Genomic DNA, 22,054 nt, shown 5'->3' on the forward strand with positions numbered 1-22,054 from the left:
AAATGATGCCTATGATTTTAGAAGGGGGAGTTCCACTTATAGGAAGATCTTGGTGAATTCTGGACAGGGCATCTGCCTTTTTGTTTCTGGATCCGGGTCTGTAAACAATTTGAAAATTGAACCGAGCAAAGAAAAGATTCCATCTTACTTGTCTGGCAGAAAGAGTTTTGTTAGAATGAAGATTATTCAAGGTTTCTATGGTCAGTATATACAATCACAGGAGTGTGTGTCCCTTCAAGAATATGTCGCCAGTTTTCGAATGCTGCTTTAATACTCAATAATTCTTTTTCTCCTATAGGATAATTTTTTTCAGCAGGAGACATAGATCGTGAGAAAAAAGCTACTGGATGGAGAGGATCTTGAGGCGTTTGGTGTTGAGAAAGGACAGCCCCGATAGCTGTGTCAGAAGCATCTGTTTCCATGACGTAGAGGAAAGCAGGATTCGGGAGTTGGAGGATGGGAGCAGTTGTAAACCTCCGCTTTAGTTCATCAAAGGCTGCTTGAGCCTTTTCGTTCCAAGCAAAGGATTGTTTACTGCTATTGAGCAGGTTAAGTGGATGAGCGACATTGGAGTAGTTTTTAATGAACTTCCTGTAGAAGTTGGCGAATCCCAGAAAACGTTGTAAGTCCTTTGTATTAGTAGGAGTAGACCAATTGATAATACAATCTATTTTGGAGGTATCCATACTTATTGTATGAGGGGAGATAACGTATCCCAAAAAGGTGATTTCATTAACCTCGAAAATACATTTTTCTGGTTTTGCGTATAATTTGTGAGTTCTTAATCTGGATAAAACCCATCGCACGTGTTTCCTGTGTTCCTCAAGGTTGTTAGAGTATATGAGAATATCATCTAAGTAAATGATAACACAAACATCTAGAAGATCCCTGAAGATATCGTTTATGAAATGCTGGAAGGTTGCAGGGGCGTTACAGAGCCCGAAGGGCATGACAAGATACTCGTAAAGGCCATATCGGGTCCTGAACGCCGTTTTCCATTCATCATTGGCCTTGATTCTAACAAGGTTATACGCCCCACGAAGCTCAAGTTTAGTGTAGATGGTAGCTGTTCTTAATCTTTCGATCAACTCATTTATCAGGGGAAGAGGGTAACGATTCTTGACAGTTATTTTATTTAAAGACCTGTAATCGATGATGGGGCGTATAGTCTGGTCCTTGTTTCTTACAAAAAACATGCTGGAAGCAGCTGGTGAACAAGAAGGTCTAATGAATCCTTTACGGAGGTTTTCATCCAGGTATTCCTTGAGGGTTTTTAACTCTGATTCGGAGAGAGGATAAATGTGCCCAAAAGGGATAGGAGCACCAGGAACCAGGTCAATTGGACAATCATAAGGTCGATGAGGTGGAAGTGTCTCCGCTTCCTTTTTACTGAATACATCAGCGAACTCAGAATAGACGGAAGGTATAATTGATTCTTCAGTAACTTGTAAAATGGGGATGTATTGTAGACATGTTCCCTTACAGTATGCAGAGTTAAAGGTGAGAGAAAAGGGAGCCCATGTAATATGGGGGTTGTGAGTCCTTAACCAGTCGATTCCTAATATAATTGGATAAAGAGGAGAATTGATAACATCAAAAACAAGAAATTCGGAATGAACATAATTAGTAGTCGTTCTTAAAGGGACAGTTTCAAAGCGAATGGGCCCCGAGGATATTAGGGAGCCATCAATAACTCTGACAGAGACGGAATTACGTTTTTGAACACAAGGAATTTTATTTTTTGTTACAAAGGAAGAGTCCAGGAACACCCCATTAGCACCGGAATCAATAATGGCCTCAGTCGTAATTCTTTCTTTGTCCCACTGCAATATGAGAGAAACAGAGGAGAAATGAGAGGTTGGTTTTGAAGGAAGTACACTCATTATAGTCGTGATAGAAGCATGCTTACCGCCTCTTGGACGTTTCAATAGAGGACATTCTGGGACCACATGTTCTTGTGAAGCACAGTACATGCAAAGGTTCATTTGTCTTCTTCTGGTTCTCTCTTCTGGAGTAAGAGGACTTCTCAAAACCCCTATGTCCATAGGTTCTGTGGGAGTTAATTGTTTCTCAGGTGCCCTTGAAGAAGTGAAGGGTTTTTTCCATAGGGAACTAGTGAGTGATTTCTCGGCTTTTCTTTCCCTAAGTCGTCTGTCAATGCTGATTGAAAGTTGGATCAGAGTATTCAGTGTAGTAGGTAGTTCAGTTCTGGAGAGTTCATCCTTGACAGCTTCAGATAACCCAATACGGAACTGGTTACGTAGGGTTATGTCATTCCACTGGGTTTCTGGTGCCCATCGTTTGAATTCAGCAATGTAATCTTCGACAGGTCTGTTTCTTTGCTGCAGTGTTCTAGTGGTTAGATCTGCAGTCGCTTGTTTATTGGGGTCTTCATAAAGAAGAGACATGGCTTCAAAGAAGTCATCCAGGGAATCCAAGATGGGGTCATCGTTCTCCAGAAAGGAATGAGCCCAGGCCATGGGTTCACCTCTTAGAAATGAAATAACGGAACAAACCTTAGATCTTTCGGTGGGATATGATCTAGGTTTTAAAGCAATCAACAATTTACAAGAATTGAGAAACTCTCTATATTGGGACCTGTCTCCAGAAAACTTTTCGGGGTTGGAGACAGCAGGGTCACTTGCCGAGTGTGTAACAGTATGAGGAGTATGTGTTTGCAAATCCCTTACATAAGTAAGGATCCGTTCATTGGTGATCTGTAGATCTTGCATGCCTTGAGTAAGCGTATCCACTCTTTGGTTCAGTCTAGTGATTTCAGAAGTGAGATCTGCTGGATCCATTAGAACGGCTGGATCAATCTGTAATACTCAATTATTGACAAGATGGAACACAACTGCAGATAACTGTAACTGAGAATTTTATTACTTTTTAAATAAAGGAATATTAACTTGTACTGTCTCTTTAATTCCTTGCAGAAAATAAGCAGCAGTAGAATTGCAGAGGTTTAGGATAAGGCAAAAGTAGTCCAAGCAGAGAGGAGTTCCCAAGTAGATATATTAATTGGTAGTTGATTGATCAGTAAAGTATAAGTATTAATTGGAAGCAGAGTTATTAGTTTAGGTGCAGGTAATAGTGTGCAAGCAGAGATGCAAGATAGGTATTATCCAGCCTTGAGCCAATTAGTTTTACTTAGCTTTGTAGGGGTGGCAGTCCAGTTTGGTGAGAGAGGTTCCTACAGTAGATCGAAGTTACAGCAGACAAGAGAATATCCAAAAGCAATTCCGAGGTCGAAGGAGAGGAGAAGGCGGGTAAACGTTTTAACAGCCCGGGTCCGATACACAGTAGAGGTAGTAAGTAATTTATGTTTGAAGTTCGCGGGAGCTTTCAAGTTGATCCAGCACTGTGGCGTTGACGCGGTCTCCCTATGTATCCTGGGAACGAACGCGTCAGAGGAGGGGGAGTGGCCGCGCTCCGTCTACCCGGAAGTCTAAGGGTAGCGGATGCCGGAAGGTCTGACAGCATATCGTGATTTACTTTTTTGTTTGTACTGCTGTCTGACCTGTTGAGTTCTGCCCAGTTACCCCATGTGCTCAATCCCTGGCTGTCATGATACTTACCTGTTCAACATTGTCCCGATTCCCTCCACAGGTCGTGCGGGCCAAATGCTGCATGACTTAAAAACTTGTGGAAGCGAAAAGTATTATACTGGCACATTCGATGCCAGCAAACCATTCCTCCTCTCCGGTCATGCAGGTCAAATTGTGGATCAGCAGCGTGTTCAAACTTATTCAGGGCCCTATCATGGTTTCCACCTTGATACATGTATAGTGTGTACAGTAGGTCTCTATTTAATTTCTGGTGTTGACCTTGGTTTGATAATTCACAGAGTATTTCAGGTATCCTGACCCAGATTTGTATTGATTTTGAGTATTTCTGGAATCCTGACCCGGCTTGTTTATTCAAATATCCATATTTCCATAATCCTGACCTTGGCTATATCTGACTTTGTCTCTATCTTTGTATAACATTAAGACCGGCCACTCTTAGGCCTGGTAATATGTCTATATTTGACCCTCTATTTGTGGGTTTTCCATATCCTGTAAGTTAAGGTAATAACCCTGTGACATTGACCCATTGAAACATAATGCCCTGTTTAACAGCTTAAACCTATAGATTCTTGCATTTGGGAAGCAACAACCACTTTGAAGAAGTCTGACTCCATCCCCAAAGCTGCAACCCAATGACAGCCAAGAAGATAGGACAATATGTAGAATTGCCTTTTTAAAATGTTCTGGATCTGACAATATGATGCAAAGCCAATGGGTGACATTTAACATCATATGAGAGTAGACCAATCACATTAATGTGGTCTACACCCAGAAAACGGGGTGTTTTTCTTAAAATTTCCAAAAATCTTGACATGATTAGCTGTTGAACCTCCAAGCAGAATATCTGGCCGTCAATAAAAAAGGAGGAGGAGGAAATTGCAGGTATATCCATTACCGACTAAATATATTTTTTATAAAACACACCTATCATTTATCCTTACAATGCAAATAACTTGTTTTTTTGGGGGAGGTGAGGGGGGAAGGTTTGGGGGGGAGAGGTTGGCAAACCAGTGGGTTCTGCCACATCTGCCCATTGTGGACTACTTGCTGCTGCAAACAAGTAAGATTACAATAAATGGTAATGAGAGTTAGTTTTTGATGTGGACATTTTTAGCAACATCCAAGGGAAGTACAAACAGATCTCAAGCTATACAATTATGTAGATTTATAGGCAATCCACATTTTGCTACTGATGTTTTTTTCTCTCCATGGTTTCCATTCTCTCTATATTAAAATTGATTTGCACTTCTAAATGCCATTAATAAATGCTGTTAATAAATCACATTGTCCATTTCAACCCACATTATGTACAATAACATAAATTCCAATAAATAGATATCAGCCAGTCAATGAAAATCTGGACTAATTTCCCATCGTCTACCAGTAATCTTTTAATTGACATTTCTCTTCTGGTTAAAGGCTCAAAAATATTTTAGAAGCTTCCTGCCATAGGATAAATATTGACTTTCAAAATATGCTCCTAACAGAAATACAGTTCTTAAATCCTAAACCCTAAAACATTAAATTCCTTAATTGTCCCTTTGGAAGTGCTGGTTAGTTTAAGGATCATATTAAATGAAAAGTTCCAAAACGCATAACCCAACTGTACCGCAGGAATACGGACATCACTTAAATCTAGTCACACTACAAAGTGCATAAATACTCCTATATATATACTATACTATACAGCATAAAGAGTTATTAAATTCAAATCATCCTTATTGGCTTAGAAAAAATATCTATTTTTAAACCACTTACAATGAAAACCAGACCTAGCTCTGGATCTGAGGTCCTATCTTACCTTTGAACTTGTACTGTGCATAATGCCGTATGAGGATATAGGAAAAAATGTAAGTGTTGAAATGTGCTGCTGAAATATATACTTGCATAGCAATGTAGAGAATGTAAGACACTAAATCATGATGTGATGGAAATCTTGAAATAAATTGAGCATGAAATAATGAAGGTTTTTTTTTTCTATCTTGCAGCAGTAACCATGAAATATATCTGACTATAAGACTAGGAAGTTTTGGGTAATTGTCACAATTAGGGTAATACATTGTGGACCAAAATAGCTAAACTGGAGTCTTAACTTCTTTTCTTTAAGATTGGTATAAAATTGTCGATTCCCTTATGACATCACTGCAGTGATATGAGACCACTGAACACATATATCATGGTAACAAATAATGCACTGAAAAACAGTGGGATGTGTTTGCCAACTAGCTGTGGTTTGTTTCTACTTAGGTGAGAATGCAGGAAGGGCCAGGTTGATACACACACAAAAACAAAACAAAACTGAAAACAGTTGAGAACTCAAGTTCCGGGCTGCCTAATTACAATTTTGTGCATAAAACACAGTGTCTGTTGTCAGCGCGCAATGCATGCTGACAACAAATGTAAGAATCATCCCTTTGCCGGCAGAGTGCCTGAAAGGGGAAGCTAGCTCCCTGTCTCTTCCCCATCACCTCCTTCCACCTCCTTCCCTTCTCTGACCTGGAGCGCATGCATATGCTCTGAGCCAGCTAAACGGTCCATTCACAGACTTCCCTACGAGAAGCCTGTGATTGGACCGTCTGCAGCCCCAGTGACGTCAGGCCCTGGATTCAAGGTAAGTAAAATCTTTTTTTTTTTTCAGGTTTTACTAAACATTGAGAGAGGAGATCCTCCCCATAGTGCCCTTATTTCAAAAGAACCCTCCTCCCCCTCAAAAGGGTTGTAGTAACCCTTTAATGTTACACATGTATCAACTGTACGATTATATAGAATGTTGGAGTGCTGTAAATAAGATTTTTAAACTTTCATAATAATTTTAGCAATTGTGTTCTGTAATAATGCCCACAAACAACATAATATAAGACAAGGAATATTCCCATGCAGTATATAAGTTTAACAAGTTTATATTTAAGTAAGCTACATTTTTATTAATATTCTGTTGCCTGGCGTAAACAGACTTAGAGGAAACAGATTTCTAATATCTGTTCCATAAATGCTGTTTAATTGATTGTCAGTTTGTAATTATAACTGTCTCAAATTTATTGAATCGACTAAAGTGGATGAAAATGTCAATGCAGCACCACCTATTGCACACCACTCAGAATGCAGTGAAAACATTTAGTAAAATTGTTATTCCAAAAGAATAAGGGGTATACTCGATGGATTTACCAACCCTTTTTAATTATACATAAACACTTAATAAAACTAAATATAATTTTCCAAGGATTTGATTTTTATCCTTCAAACAGGAAGTGGATGAACTATCTTAGGAATTTAAGATAATTGGATATTATTCTGTAATTACTGTAGGATGGGTGGTCATTAATTTCATTTAGGATAACTGTAACAGGAACTATCAAAGACTCAGTGGAGAACCTACAGCCTTCCATAAGGTGCTGAAAGCAAGTGGGGTGAGATCATTTCAAAGAATAGCTGATAATACTTGAAGCTAAAGTCATGTAGACCTGAACCTTTCCCAGTGCAGGGTTAACTTTTCCCAGAGCAGGATTAACCATAAAGTGACCCTAGGCAGCCGCCTATGTCATAGGGATTAGACCAGGGCCACAGAAATATTAATTTCCTTTCTTGCATTCATTATGCCTATGTGAAGAACAACGGGGACCAACCCACTAACCTGTTTAGGGCATTGTTCAATCTTCAATAGTGATGTCGCGAACATAAAATGCAGAGTCTGGTTTTAATCCATAAAGGGCATAAATCACCTAACATTCCTAAATTGTTTGGAATAACGTGCTTTAAAACATCAGGTATGATGTTGTATCAATCAGATAGTGTAAGGGTTACGCCCGCTTCAGAGTGACAGACCAAACTCCCCGTATAACGCACCGCAAACAACCGCAAACAGTCCATTTGCACAACCACAAACTCCCCATTTGCACAAGGTTGGATACCAAGCTAGCCATGTCCCGTTCCTTGTCCTCACTGATGTCATTGAAGGTCTCTTCCTCCACCCAGCCACGTACAACACCAAGGGTCCCCGAAAGGTGACAACAAGCCCCCTATATATTTTTTTTAAATGTGCACTACTGTTACACCAGATATGAGTTGCACTGGTGTGACACAGTGCCCTGGCAGGCCCTGAAACGCACATGTTTGAAGGAAACTGACTGCTATTATTTCACAGTCAAATTTCTAGTTTTTTTTTTTAATGTACACTACTGTTACACCAGATATGAGTTGCACTGGTGTGACACTGTGCCCTGGCAGGCCCTGAAACGCACACGTGTGAAGTAAACTGACTGCTATTATATTACAGTCAAAAAAGTTTTTTGTTTTTTTTTTAAATGCAAGCTATTGTGACACCAGATATGAGTGGTGGCACTGGGACCACCTTAAAAATATTGGATATCGCTAAAAATCATGATCACTATATACTTTCTCTTCAAACCTCTAAAACAAACCAAACCACTCATCCATCCGCTATACCACTTTATCCCACCTAGAACTAGTGCCCAGTTAAAATACTTGACTCTTACTTACCCACACTCATGCCACACACATTTCACCACTACTCTCACTGAATCCCTCTGATTACGGCTAAATTCATCTTCTACATCAGAACACTACTCCAAAGATTGGGTTATATCTATGTCTCGGGTCTTTCATTTAAAATAGGGGCAGCTTCGGTCTCCTTCAACACTGACACTCCAGTGCATATTATTAAAAGATTGGACAGATGGAAATCCTCAATCTACAACCGATATATTCCTCATCCCGAGAAATAAATTAGGAAAGCTTTTAAAAGTTTGGCTTTGTAAATTTGATGCAATACGTGTGTGTTTTTCTTTAATACATTTTCACCCTCTTTGCATGAACCCAATTTACATATATTACTAATATGTTTCTGAACATATATATTATATTATTCACTCACTCACTCACTCACTCACTCACTCTCTGGGCCGGCCTAAGACATCATGCTGCCTAGGTCCAACGATAAATGACTATGGGGGATAATGTATAATAAACACAGGTTACTGGCTATTGGATGATAATGATTAATAAACACAGGTTACTGGCTATGGGGAGGATAATGTATAATAAACACAGGTTACTGGCTATGGGGGATAATGTATAATAAACACAGGTTACTGGCTATGGGGGATAATGTATAATAAACACAGGTTACTGGTTGTGGGGGGATAATGTATAATAAACACAGGTTACTGGTTGTGGGAGGATAATGTATAATAAACACAGGTTACTGGCTATGGGAGGATAATGCATAATAAACACGGGAGCCTAGGCCTGACTACTGAAGGGAGCAGACGCATGTCTTTGCAGCTCCCGCTTATCGACTCACCTAAAGCCGATTATCGACGCACAGAGGCGGTAAACCAATGTCTTGGGGCTCCCAAATGATGGGGAACATCGAGACCGACAAGTGGACACCACGCAAGTGGTTCTATGTCCCAGACCCGACCCAAGCAGGTTTGCGGCCTACAAGCATGGCGGCGGTGGGGGAGGCGGCCGCTCTCCCACTGCTGAAACACACGGCAAGGCGAAGCTGGAATCCCCGTCCCCCCCCCTATGGGCCGGCGGGGGTTATCCCGGTCCCCACCGAAGCGACACATATGGCTGCACAGACGGCACCTGCCCACTCGGGCTGGAGTCCCGGACGCTCCGGGCCCAGCAGTAGGGCGGACGCTCCGGGCCCTGTGGTCCCTGTACCCATGCAACCCTCAAGCCTGGATCTGATATTCCAGCAATTTATGGACAAACTGGATCGACTCTTCGCAACACCCCATATACAAAACGGGGATACAACATGTGGGCCGAGGAAACAGAAGCGGAATGGGACTCCTAAGGGCTCTACAAACCCCTTAGCGCCCACGTCGACTACCGACTGCCCACCCGGGCCGAGGGTCATCAGGAGACTTATTCCTCAGTGTCAGCCACATCGCCGGAAGCCTAACCGCCGCTGGCGGCGACGGAACACCAGGGCTATCCGAAGCGCCCTTGCAGGGAAAAACTTGGCCTCCAGCAGCACCCAAGTTTGTGGTTCCAAGACGCAGACCCCACATGGAACCCGGGACAAAAGGGAGACTCAGCCGCCCTCACACCTCTCCCGCACTCAAAGTATTCCTAAACCACCGATACCCATGCTGAGACCACAGTCCCTCACCGGCAGCGGACACAAACAAACTCTGTCACGCATAGCAACGCAAGAGAACCCGGTTAGGAGACAGCCACTACAGCGGCAAGCTCAGACCGGAAAGCGCACTTCTCGGGCAGTTTCAAGGGGACCCCCCACAGCAACAGCTACTACCTGCAGACTCTCAGCACATCGGGTATACCTGCAACGCCCAGCCGGGCTATGGGACTCTGTATGCCCACGGAGAGGAGTCGGGTAAGCTGCTCTTAGCGCAAGGACTTCTTGGCCTCCAACCCTGCCCACTGGAATCTGGGGAATTTGACATAACACGAAAAAAGTGGACACTACCTTTTGTAGATTAACTGTGGACACTAGCCCATCATGTTATATACCATTTCTGCATGTTATTAGACTGACTTTGAACCAACTGAAACAACGAAGATATATGTTATACCCGACATCAAGATAGCCTAGAGTAACCAGAAAAGTTAGCCTAAATGTATGGTATGCTACTGAGTACAAAGGCAGCGTATATAGTTTCCACATGATGAAGCTTTAAGCAGCAAATGTTTACTTTATCTGTCAGACCTGCCTACTGTCTTGCATTATTCTACATGCAACTTGTTACATACTGTTTTACATAACTTAATACTAAACGGGATATACTCTGGCTACACAATCAACATGCCTGCTATAAATTCTGTCTCTATGCATGCTTTCTATATTGGAACAAACATTTGTGTTTTCCTAAACCTATACTGTACAGTTGCACCCAGTTTAAGTCAGTTTCTGGCACGTGCGAAGAAATCCTATCTTAGAACCCTGTCTACATGGGTTGTGCAACTTCTAGGCCTTAGACCGCATTAAATGGAGGACATGGTCACATGACTACGGACTGATAGGCGACTAACTCAGTCAAACGCAGCATTAACATGTTGCACCATACCGTAACACCGCTTAGCCTGATATCTTTACGACACACTTTTCTGGTGAACTCGACACGAGTCCTACATATATCGCCATAAGCGACGTGAACCTACATGGTATAACAAGTTATAAGCATACGTGTACCGCTAATGAGTACAATCTGCTCTTGTCTCAAGATCCAGTTGATATCAATCAAGAATAGCTTGACCGTCATACTGTCTACCCATACACCACAGAATAGCCGACCATAACACTCTAGCATGCAGCCAATTGGACTTTATGCTTCCTAGCATGTATTTAAGCTTGATAACTACGACTTCTATTACTGTTCACCTGTTTTAGCAACTTATTGTTTTCCAGCATGTTTATATAATATAAAATGAGGCTGATACTTCTAAGAGATTTTGTAATTTGTCATGATGTTTCTCACCTGTATGACCCCTGCAAATCTCCCTCTCTTCATTCTGTACCACCATAACCACTTGCCTCAATAAAATAAAGATTGACAAAAAAAAAATAAACACAGGTTACTGGCTATGGGGAGGATAATGTATAATAAACACTGGTTACTGGCTATGGGGGAATAATGTATAATAAACATAGGTTACTGGCTATGAGGGAGATAATGTATAATAAGCACAGGTTACTGGCTATGGGTGGATAATGTATAATAAACACAGGTTACTGGCTATGGGGGGATAATGAATAATAAACACAGGTTACTGGCTATGGGGGATAATGTATAATAAACACAGGTTACTGGCTATGGAGGATAATGTATAATAAACACAAAAAAAAAATACAAAAAAAATACAAAAAAAAAAGAATGCAGCTTTAGAATTAATCTAAATTGTATGCTGTCTAGGAGGTGGGAGAGTCTGGGAGGGAGAGTCTGCTGCTGATTGGCTGGAATGTGTCTGCTGACTGTGAGGTACAGGGTCAAAGTTTACTCAATGATGACGAATAGGGGGCGGACCGAACATTGCATATGTTCGCCGTCCGTGGCGAACGCGAACAAGCTATGTTCGCCAGGAACTATTCGCCAGCGAACCGTTCGGGACATCACTAATCTTCAAGTGTTACTCCAACCTTTAAAAAATAATATATATTTTTTTAATTTTGAATGCCCTATTGGGCATTACTAATTAGGTACCCCATCCCCTTATAAACCTGTAAAATACGTGTTAAAGGTACCGGGAATTCAGCACCGGGCAAAGCTCTACTTTCTACGCCCTATCCGTGCTTCAGTCAAATACTTCTCAGAGAGAATTATTTGATTGGACCATTCGTACCAGCTCAGAGCACACATATTAAGAAATGTTGGGAGGTGGGGAGGCTTGTGATGACTCAAATGAGGGAGGTATACTCTTCACCTTCACATTTCCATCGCTACCTGCAAGGGTAGTAGTTCACTACATCCACTGACTTGTATCTAGCTCCCTGTACAAAAGTAGCTCAGTATGTGCAGCATTTCAAACTGAAAGCAAAAGTGGAGTAACCCTTAATCGTTCTTTGAGTAGGACTCATCTGCAATGCAGCTTTGAGCTATTCCATCTCAATGGTAAGTTCTATCACCAAAAGCACACAGCTGGCAGCCAAACAGAGCCAACATTTAACAAAATATAGGTAAAATACTCACTATAATCTATGGTGTCCAGAGCATGTCATCCTGCAGCAGTATCCCTTGACTCAGAAATCCAACTGAAGTGAGCTGGCTAATGATATAGCCCAGAGAAAAATTAATCATTTGTCAAACTAACTGCTTGAGGAATGTTAAAATTATCGATTTACTTAAATGCAATTAAAAATAATTGCAACAGCAATTAAACACCTAATTTAGTGAAAGTACAAAATTAAGCGATCACTCAGCAACAACTAGTCAAAAAGTGCCAACGAAGTGCAATGTGGGAAAATCATGCTTAGAATGAGCATGGCATTTTGGGGAATTTTCATTCACAGAAAAACATTTTAGTAGTGCTTTGTACTTCTCTGTGCCTCCATGTTGGCCCAGGACTTACGCTCACCTCCCCCCAATGTCATATATGGTGTTATTTGCAAATATAAATGGTGTTTTTGGTGTTGCAATTTTAGAGTTGCATAGACACAAATAATATATTTTACCATTTATATAAGAACTTAAACCAGAATATATCTACAATTACTACTGATAATATCAATCAATGGTAAGTGTTTTAGATTTGTTTTTCTTTTCAAAGGCTTGCAGCAACCATTGTAAAGTCAGTTGGTTCATATTTGTTCGACTATGTGTCTGGAGATTTAGAATAAAAAAAAAAAGATATGTTAGTAATATTGCTACAAGCATTTTATTCTTTTCTATAAATTAACTTCAAGCACAAAATGACATTTGTTTTCCTTATTTTGACATACAGCAGACTGATGTTCATCTCAGGGAATAATACCGAGTTTATGTTATAACTTTAACAGCTAAGAATGAATTCTGAATTTGTCTGAGTGGTTTAGTTCCATTACTTATTTACCTGAAAACAAGACAAGATTTACAGCTGATGGATGCCTACACACATTGTTGGGGGTTGGATATAAAAAGATACGCTTTTCTCAATAGTTCATGATATGCACATGATATTTCTTTGTTACCATCTTAAAAGCGATCATCTTGGATACTAAATTGAGATTTTCTTGGACCAGCCTTGGCCCAGCTTGCAAGCTGTATGGACAGGTCCCTTGACGTTTTAGGCCCTTGCCTGTTTTTTTCTGTATGGGTCTAACTGTCTGCTTGTCAATTTACTGAGTTGTTTAGTACGTAAAGAATTGTATCCACTAAAATGTGAATTGTGGAGAACTGACAAATGAAATGCAAATATTAGACCAAAATAACTGAGACTGAAAAGAACTTGAGATGGAATGATATTCTAATTCTAGCCTACTATTAGCAATTCTTTAGTAAAGTCTCTACAATTCCAGATGTCGCCAATACACATCAAAAAGTTTGAGTCTCTTTGACTTTTTTATGCTCCACTAATGTATATGACCTCCATCATCACATTGCAACCTCATAAACTGTAACGTATGATAATGGGTGGGGCATAGGCTCTGAGGTCAATGAGGAAACTGCAGTTTCTGCTTCCTGGAATTTATCATAAGTGTCTCTTAGATACAATAAATCATCTTGCCTTTTATTTGCAAATTTGTGTTGAATGTATGGTATTATTATTATTTTATTATTTATATAGCGCCAGCAAATTCCGTAACGCTCTACAATGGGTGGACTAACAGACCCGTAATTGTAACCAGACAAATGGACAACAGGAACAGAAGGGTTGAGGGCCATGCTCAATGAGCTTAAATACTCAAATTATTAACTGCAAACAAGAGGTCCACCAACAAATATAAAGATATAAGCAACCTACGAATACTGTACAGAGTTTAGGAATTGCAATCTACATGTAGAAAACAGGTGACTGCTCACTGTATGGAAACATCCTGTCTACATAGTAAAAAAGCAAATTTTTCATTTTCTGGGGCCAGAAGATAGCACATTCCTCTTAGATTTTTATCTGTCAGAAATAGAGAGAGATCCAACATGCAGAGTGTAACAGAATAGTAAAGATAACATATACTGGTCCTTAGAGTGGCTGGACTAACGTTTACAAGGACAGAGAACAGTCAAGGACAAGCCTAAGTCAGGGAAGCCAGAAATCAGGAACAGCAAAAACACAATAGCTGAGTCAAAGGAAAACAGAATGTAGCATAGTCACTCAAAGACAAAGTTGGAAGCAGAAATAACACGCTATACGGAACAAAATTGGAACCACAATAGGGCAATGACCTGTGCCCTAGGAGCCTTTTCATATTGTGCCTCCTTTAGTTTGGAGCCACACCCCTAAAACGTTTGAAACCAAATGTTTTGGTGGACCGTGACATCATTGGCATCCTAACGTTGGTACGCACACAACGTATCATAAAAAGGAAAAGGAGCGTCCGGCTTTCAGCCTGGCAAAAAATGAGATACCCTGAAAGTATCTCAATCATCAATTCTATTTACTCTGCATAGGGATAGATTCTATTACATGAGTTAGATGTACCTCTGGTAAATTAATACAAATTCTCTTATGGACAGCTATGGGAAACACGCTATTCAATTGCTGGAGATGTTCTTACCTCATGTAGTACAATCAAGTCATCATAGAAAAAAAGTCATAGGTAGCAAACAAATGTTAACACACAAATTATAAGCCTCTTTCTAAAATAAAATGTAAAAATGTGTAAGCCAAGTTCAGTAAAGGTAGCTTAGCAAAACTGGGACCAGCTTGTAGAGGTAAAGATTGAGGTGGTATCTCTTGTTTCATGGTTGGATGAGGTGCAAGTGGTACCTTTATTCTTTATTCAGCCAAGTTAGGTCTCTATATTCCACATGCAGCTATGTGCAGTTTCAGTACAGGCACATTTTATTGCAGATGTAATTGAACGATTGTATCATATTTTAACAAAGAATGAAAAGGCAGATCTTTATGTGGCAGGTACCATTCTGCTAGAATAAAGAGATCACAAATGTTACTTATATAACCAAACTTAAAGGGACTCTCCAGCCAACCCGTATTACTCACCTAGTTCCAGCGCCGGAAGCCTGGTGAAGCCGCGCCCCCTATTTCGTCAAAATGATGAAATAGGCGGGCACGAGCAGGGAGCAATCAGACGCTTCCATTTGGAAGCGTCATTGCTCCCTTGTGCGCATGCGCTATTGCGGCTATTGTGTTCTCAAAAATAAATATGTTTTGACGGTTCTCAAAATTAAATTCAAGGTCAATCCAAAACCAAAAAGTACTTGTGCCCTCTTAATAGACACACCTTTCATTTTAATAATACGGTACTACATTTAACCTTCATATAACTAGCATAAAATGTCAAGCTTTTATAGATGTGATTAATAAAGTTCATTATTTTTCCTTTAAATAGTTTTTCTCTATTCTTCAGAAACTCATTAACCAATTTCAATTTTTTTTTTTTCTTAAAGAATAAATTAAAAAGGCCAAGTAGGAATGTAAGGACATTTCCCGCTTTTTGTATCATTTTTCATATGTTTAATTACTCAACTTTGCTAAAATGATTTCAAGAATGTATTGCTTCTCAAATTATTACATACCAGAAGTGATATGATTATTATTTTAGATTAGCATTTATTTTATGTATTATTCATAACATTCAACCTGTTACAAAAATTTTTATTTTATTTTATTCTAGCATGATATTAACCTTTTGTAATCAAAGTGGATATGATTCCTTTGGTCTTGTAGATCTCAAACTTTTAATAAGTATTTTCTTCACCATTAAAGGGCCAGCCATTATACATTTACATATACCTAAAATATGATTAGTTTTATAAAAATACAGAATCGTTCATCTATATTTGAATGTGTTATGTACAATCAGAAATAGATTGCCAACATCAGGATTTACAGTAGATGTTTTATTTTGTGACTCCTTGTTTGTTTATTTGAGAATGTTCAATTTTCCACAGAATTTCTGTACATTATCTACCTTTATTTTTATATAAGGCATAATGCAATTCTCCGAAGTTAGTGAGTTATGAACATATGTGAGAGGATGGGACAATAGGGTGGGCAAGTGATAACATGATGATGGGCAAGGCTGCCAGAAATGTGTGTCTGCCGTAAAGGGGGCATGTAATCGTGGTGTGAATGCACTCTGGCTGACTTGGAGCAGCACTGAAATTCAGAAAATTTGCACAACTGGACTATGTCAAATGATGGCTTTGCACTGTGCTTGCTGGGGACACCTCTCAGGTTGCTCCAGAAAATGGACACCAGGAAGCAAACCTCTGAGAGCAGGCAGGAGCTACAAACTGTTCCACCATATCATGGTTGTGAGGCATGGCATAAGAGGATAGACAAAGGAAGGCCTTATTTTAATCAAGATTGCATAAGTCACACCTTAATTTCAATTTCTGATCTTGGAAGGTTTAATAGGGCAATAAGACCTTTCTGCGAAAGACATAGTACCAGACCCCATTTACTATGATGTGTTACTTTAAACTTTATAACAAAATTCATGCCATGTGAATAAAAGGGATGGGAGTCAGTGCTGAGAATAATTGTTATAAATCTCCAGACGGAGCTCTCATAATTCTCACTGACCTTCCCTTCCCCATTGGACGGCTTCTTTATTGAATCAGTTTAGCAAAACACAACATTTATTGCTAACTCTATTATGATTATTGGCATTTATATTGCACCAACTTTTTCTGCATCACTTTACAATATTATAATTGGGGAAATGTAAAAATAAATGAGACAATTGCAAAATGTCACAGGAACAATAGTTTGATGAGGACCCTGCTCGAAAGAGCTTACATTCTAGAGGAGATGGGGTATAACACCACAATAGGAAGGGCGGCGTGGTAGATAGAAACCAAGCAATAAGGGGTGACCATTACAGAAATTGATAGGTTTGTGAAATAAAAGTTAGGCTATTCTAAAAACGGTCGGAGTGGCCGAAGAGTGGCATACCTGCAAATTAGTGACAAAATATAGCGGAGAGTAGAGTTGCTTAGAGCTTTATAGGTAAGGGTTAGTATTATGTATAAAACGTATGAGTTCAGTAGTTCCTTTAAGTTCCTGTTACTTAATCATTCAAATTACAACCGTGTTGTAAAACTTAATAGTTCTGTATAAATAACCAAAGTCAAAAAAATTAACAATAATGCAATTCAAGCACTAAAATACTCTGCACGTTGTCTCTGCATTATCTAAAGAATGGATTGCAATTATTAAACTGGCATTTATTTTACCCACTTCAGTTAGTGTGAACTGTAGCAGAATGCCAGAAACATTTTCCCTATTGGGTTTGAAGAATCTAGCCATTTTTTTTATTTAGTGTTTCAGTGTTGTCTAACCAAATATTGCCTTGAGGTTTGCATAAATAGTTTATTTTATAAAATGTATATTCAAATGTAGAGAGAGTCCTCCAGACACAAATTCCATTATACTACATAGATTTTATTAGAATAAACACAACATGGCAACATTTCAACCAATATGGCGACTCTTCTGTAGACTTGAGAAAGGCCGTCCATAAAGTAATGGTGTGCTTATTCCAATACACAGTCTACTGTGTGATGGAATCTGTGTGCATGAACTCTCTACACTTATAAGTATTCTAGGGGGTTCGCTGTCCCCTGAGCCTGGAGCTCCATATGTTATTTGGATTAATTACCTTGTATGTGTGCAGTTCCTAATGTAAACATAATTATAAAATATATAATGAAAGCAAGCAAAGTTATATCAAAATAAATTGTTAAAATTGTGTCTGGTTTTTGGTAAAATGATCCAAAACAGCAGGAGCTTATATCACTACATTTGATAGTGATATGCTGTCAATGTTGAATGTAAAACAATGTAATAAACCATAGAAGATCCTAAAGATATTTTAAGAGACAAAAAACAAAAAACAAAGGTTTAGTGAGCATCAACAGAACACATTAAAATTTATAAAGCATTATGAAAACTGGGAAAAGTAATGCTACGCTTCTTCTCTATTTTCCACCTAAACTGAATTCAATGTAGTCGTTTTGTTTAATATTAAATCAATCTTTAACTATTTACATCTAAAAAAAATATGGACTTTATTATTAGTTTCATGATGGTAGCCAGTCATGAATTCAATTTGTATTTCTGATCAGTTTTATTTGGTGAGTTGTGTTCATGATACTGAAATGGAATGGCAAATTGAACGTATTAAATGTAATTAAATTAAACTGTAAAATAAAACTGTCAGTGGGTTAAAGAAGAATTATCACTTCTTCAATTTTAGCACAATCTAATAGCTAACTAAAAGTTAGGTATTGGTCGTGCAAATTTTTTGTTTATATTTTATTTTAAATTACATGAATTGCTTAGCAAATTTCAGCAAAGTAAGTATATGAGTCAGTAAATTGTGTCAGAGGAATCATTGGGCAATGAAGATACCACAATACAGAAGAGTTGCAGAGGTAGGTAAGTATTTGTGTAAAAACTAAACAACAGAGGAGATAAGGTTGCGCCAAAACAGAATAGACAAACTATAGTTTCAAATATATAAAAAATCCAATATGTAAAAAAATCAAATATAAAAAATAATAAGAAGTCTAATAAAAGTCCCAATAAAACTTGCCAGAAGATATAGCCTCAAATATGCCTGGGATAATTCTTCTAAAACATTGTCAGATCAGGGTATTCATCCGTATGTAAAAACAAAAGGGAAATATCCCAAAAATAGATAATACCAGTATAAAAAGTCTAATATAGTATTTGTATTTGTGTGTGCGTCTGTGTGTGTGTTTTCCTCCCACCAAACACTGAAAAACCATAAGTGGTGTGAAATAATTAGGGACTATCACTTCACTGCGATTGCTTGTGACTTATCTGCAAGTTACGGTTCTTCTTTAACTTTTGTCCAGTTGGACCTCTCTCTCATTTTATCTCTATTTTTATTTGTATTCATTAAATAGACATTGCAAAACATTGACAAGGGAATTGCAAAGTTTTGGCTGAAATTGCCTGATTCGAAAAATTCCCCAACTCAGGTATTTTTCCAAATTAGCTGTTTTGGAAAGCATTAGAGATACCCCTGTCAATTGCCTAAAAATATCAGTTTTGTAAATAAACTCCAGTGCTTTCTATCTCTCTCTTTCTGCATGACTGATTTTTTCACATATTAGAATATTTTAGATGATATATGTATATTCAAAAGCAGGCTCACAGAGGCTACTGTTTTATAATAAGTTGATCCAGTTAGCCTTTCTTATCTTTCCACGTTACCCCTTAAGCAAGTAGATTATGCCATCTCTGGACTATTGGCTTTCCAATAATAGAATTCTAATGTTATTATTATACCGTAACTATCTGAGAATATCTGTTCTACTTTTATGTCCAGTAATTATGTACTTTAAAATATGGGTATAAATTCAAGGCTTTTCTACAAACTATTAACTTATCTATGTATAAAAATCCCGGAATTGAATTTAAAATATTTATAGTGCTTTCTGTTTAGCTTAATCTTCGTAAAAAATTTAATGCTGTAATTACGGCACTGTCAAAGCGCACACTCCTTCAATATGTTTATTTTTTTACAATTCCAGTCTCTGCAAAGCGTGGTCTAATTGAATGCTCTCTTGCATGAGTCAAACTTGACAAGCAAATAATATTCTTCAAATGTATATTACAGCCCTTTCAATTATTTGCTGTGTGTACTATTCTTGCAGGGACAGCATCATTATTAGAATTTATATTTTATATATACCGTCGAAAAATGTAGGTTTTGATTTCCCATAAAACAGAGCTACACACATATTTTTTCTGCAATCTATATAAATTTAGTCTTCATGTATATTGTCTGACTCAGGGTAAAAATGTTCGTAATGCCAGACTCCAACTAAATGGTCTGGTTTCTAAATTCTTATTTTATTTCACGTTAGAATTGATTGGAATCCAAATAGAATTTCAGATTTTAGAGAAAATTAGTCATACCAGAACAAAAAGTAGGAGATTTTTTATTTGAATCAGTTTTTTTGGCCCTTCATTTGAAATTCACTTTCGATTCACTTTGAATGCGCGCCAGTTCTCAATTGAATTAATAACCCTACAAATAACTGTATATTTTCTATTGTAAATTACAAGAAAATGTAAGAAAATTTTCAAGTTTCATAAAAAGTAATTTCCCACAGTTTTATGGGGTCTGAGTCTGAAATTCAATGACAAATGTTTCGAAAATATAGTACAAAAACAAATGTACACAGCAAAAAAATGCAGTACTTACCCTGTAGTGGAAATTATTTATTTATAAAATAAATATTTTACCAAGAGGAATACTTTGAGATTTTTCTCATTTTCAAGTATGTCCTGGGTAAATGGTAGAAGTGACTTTAAGAAGTCCACCTCTGCTGTTTAATGTTGCTTCTTACAGAACAAATATGTTCCTCCCCATGTTGATAAGTTAAAGGGACACTTATAGCAGTATAACCACTAGTGCAAATATCCATTTTCTTCTTGTCATAGGACATATTTTAAGCTCTGGTAATGGACCTCAATCTCTTGGTCCACTATGACTAGGGAGGTAGAAAGCTGGGAAGCTCAGTATATGCAACCACTGTTACAACAACACTATATGACTCTAGATAACATGTTAGTGATTTTCACCTATTCCTGTTAAGGAGTTAATTGGAAATGGACAGTGGTACTCTAATGTAAGACTGAGCCTTCCATTGCAAATGTAAATGCACGCCAAAATTTAAAGCAGATAAAAGGATAAGTGTAATTACAGTGGTAAAAATGTGGCCAAGTTCCGATGTATTGTCATACAAGAATTACAAACAAGAATTACTGAAATAGAACCTTGTATAACTTCTTTATTATCAAACCTGACCTCTTTTTTTCACCCCTTTCTCCTTTTTTATAGATGTGTCTAATTCAATGAATAAAATGATATTGGGAAAACACGAGAATGTTTTATTGGACTTGAACACGTTTAGCCACCGATGGAGAAGGAATTCTGTGGATACAAACAGGCCCAGCGTTGACCATGATTTCTTAGAAGCCGCAGGTCTCTCCGACATGTTTCTTGAGGAAGGAAATGACAATGGCACAGATGTTGAGGTAACAAAGGTTTCTACATTGTAGAAAATAATTTGTACCTCCTTACCTATTGTTTAACTATTTTAGGTTCACAGGCTTGTTTGTTGTATTTCCTTCTCTAGGTTGTGTCATGACACCTATCCTAAAATGTATGTATAAACAAAGAGGATTATAGCAGGAAGCATGTTACATTAGAGCATGGGTTCTCAACCCAGTCCTCAGGGACCCCCTACCAGTCCAGGATCTAAGGTGTTTTTCTTTTTCTTTTTCTAAACACCTTAGGCACACCCTGGTAATCCCTAAATCCTGGACTGGTAGTGGGTCCTTGAGGACCGGGTTGAGAACCCCTGCATTAGAGCATCTACAATTGTTGTTTTATGGATGCATACTCAAGCGATTTTGTTTTAGTGTGTGTGTGCAGTACAATATGGCCACTTTCCTATTCTTATGTTGCACCCACTTTTATTATGTAAATAATTGTATTCATTTTTATCAGGCACACAGCTGAAACAAAACAGAATATGGCATACACCTTCACTTTTAGGCTTGTCACAACGTTGCAAGATATAACGTGCAGATATGGTCTATGTTGTTACTGGGTTGTGAAGTCACAAGCTAAAATTAACAATTAAGTCTGCACCCTCACTTCCCTGGCTGTTGTTGAATGTATTGTTTTAATATGTTATATATTTTACATTGTCCTGTATCCTTTATTTTGTGCATTAATGTGAGTTAGTGATAGGGGTATATGAAACCAAATACATTCAGTCACCATTAAAACTGGACTACATGCTGTTCCAGCAAACCATGCTTTCCAATCCTCCTTAATTTGTACCTAT

At 38.3% G+C, this 22,054-nt stretch overlaps 1 protein-coding gene across 1 annotated transcript in view; it reads left to right on the plus strand.

Moving 5' to 3' along the window:
- PLXDC2 (plexin domain containing 2) overlaps positions 1-22,054 on the plus strand; it is a 520,796-nt gene that overhangs the window by 172,722 nt on the left and 326,020 nt on the right. The window contains exon 2 of the mRNA XM_063452523.1: positions 21,040-21,236. Within this exon, the coding sequence (XP_063308593.1) occupies positions 21,040-21,236 (197 nt within the window). The remainder of the gene's footprint in view (positions 1-21,039; positions 21,237-22,054) is intronic.

The sequence above is a fragment of the Pelobates fuscus genome, chromosome 4 (genome assembly GCF_036172605.1).
Source record: "Pelobates fuscus isolate aPelFus1 chromosome 4, aPelFus1.pri, whole genome shotgun sequence".
In the NCBI taxonomy this organism is placed as follows: domain Eukaryota; kingdom Metazoa; phylum Chordata; class Amphibia; order Anura; family Pelobatidae; genus Pelobates; species Pelobates fuscus.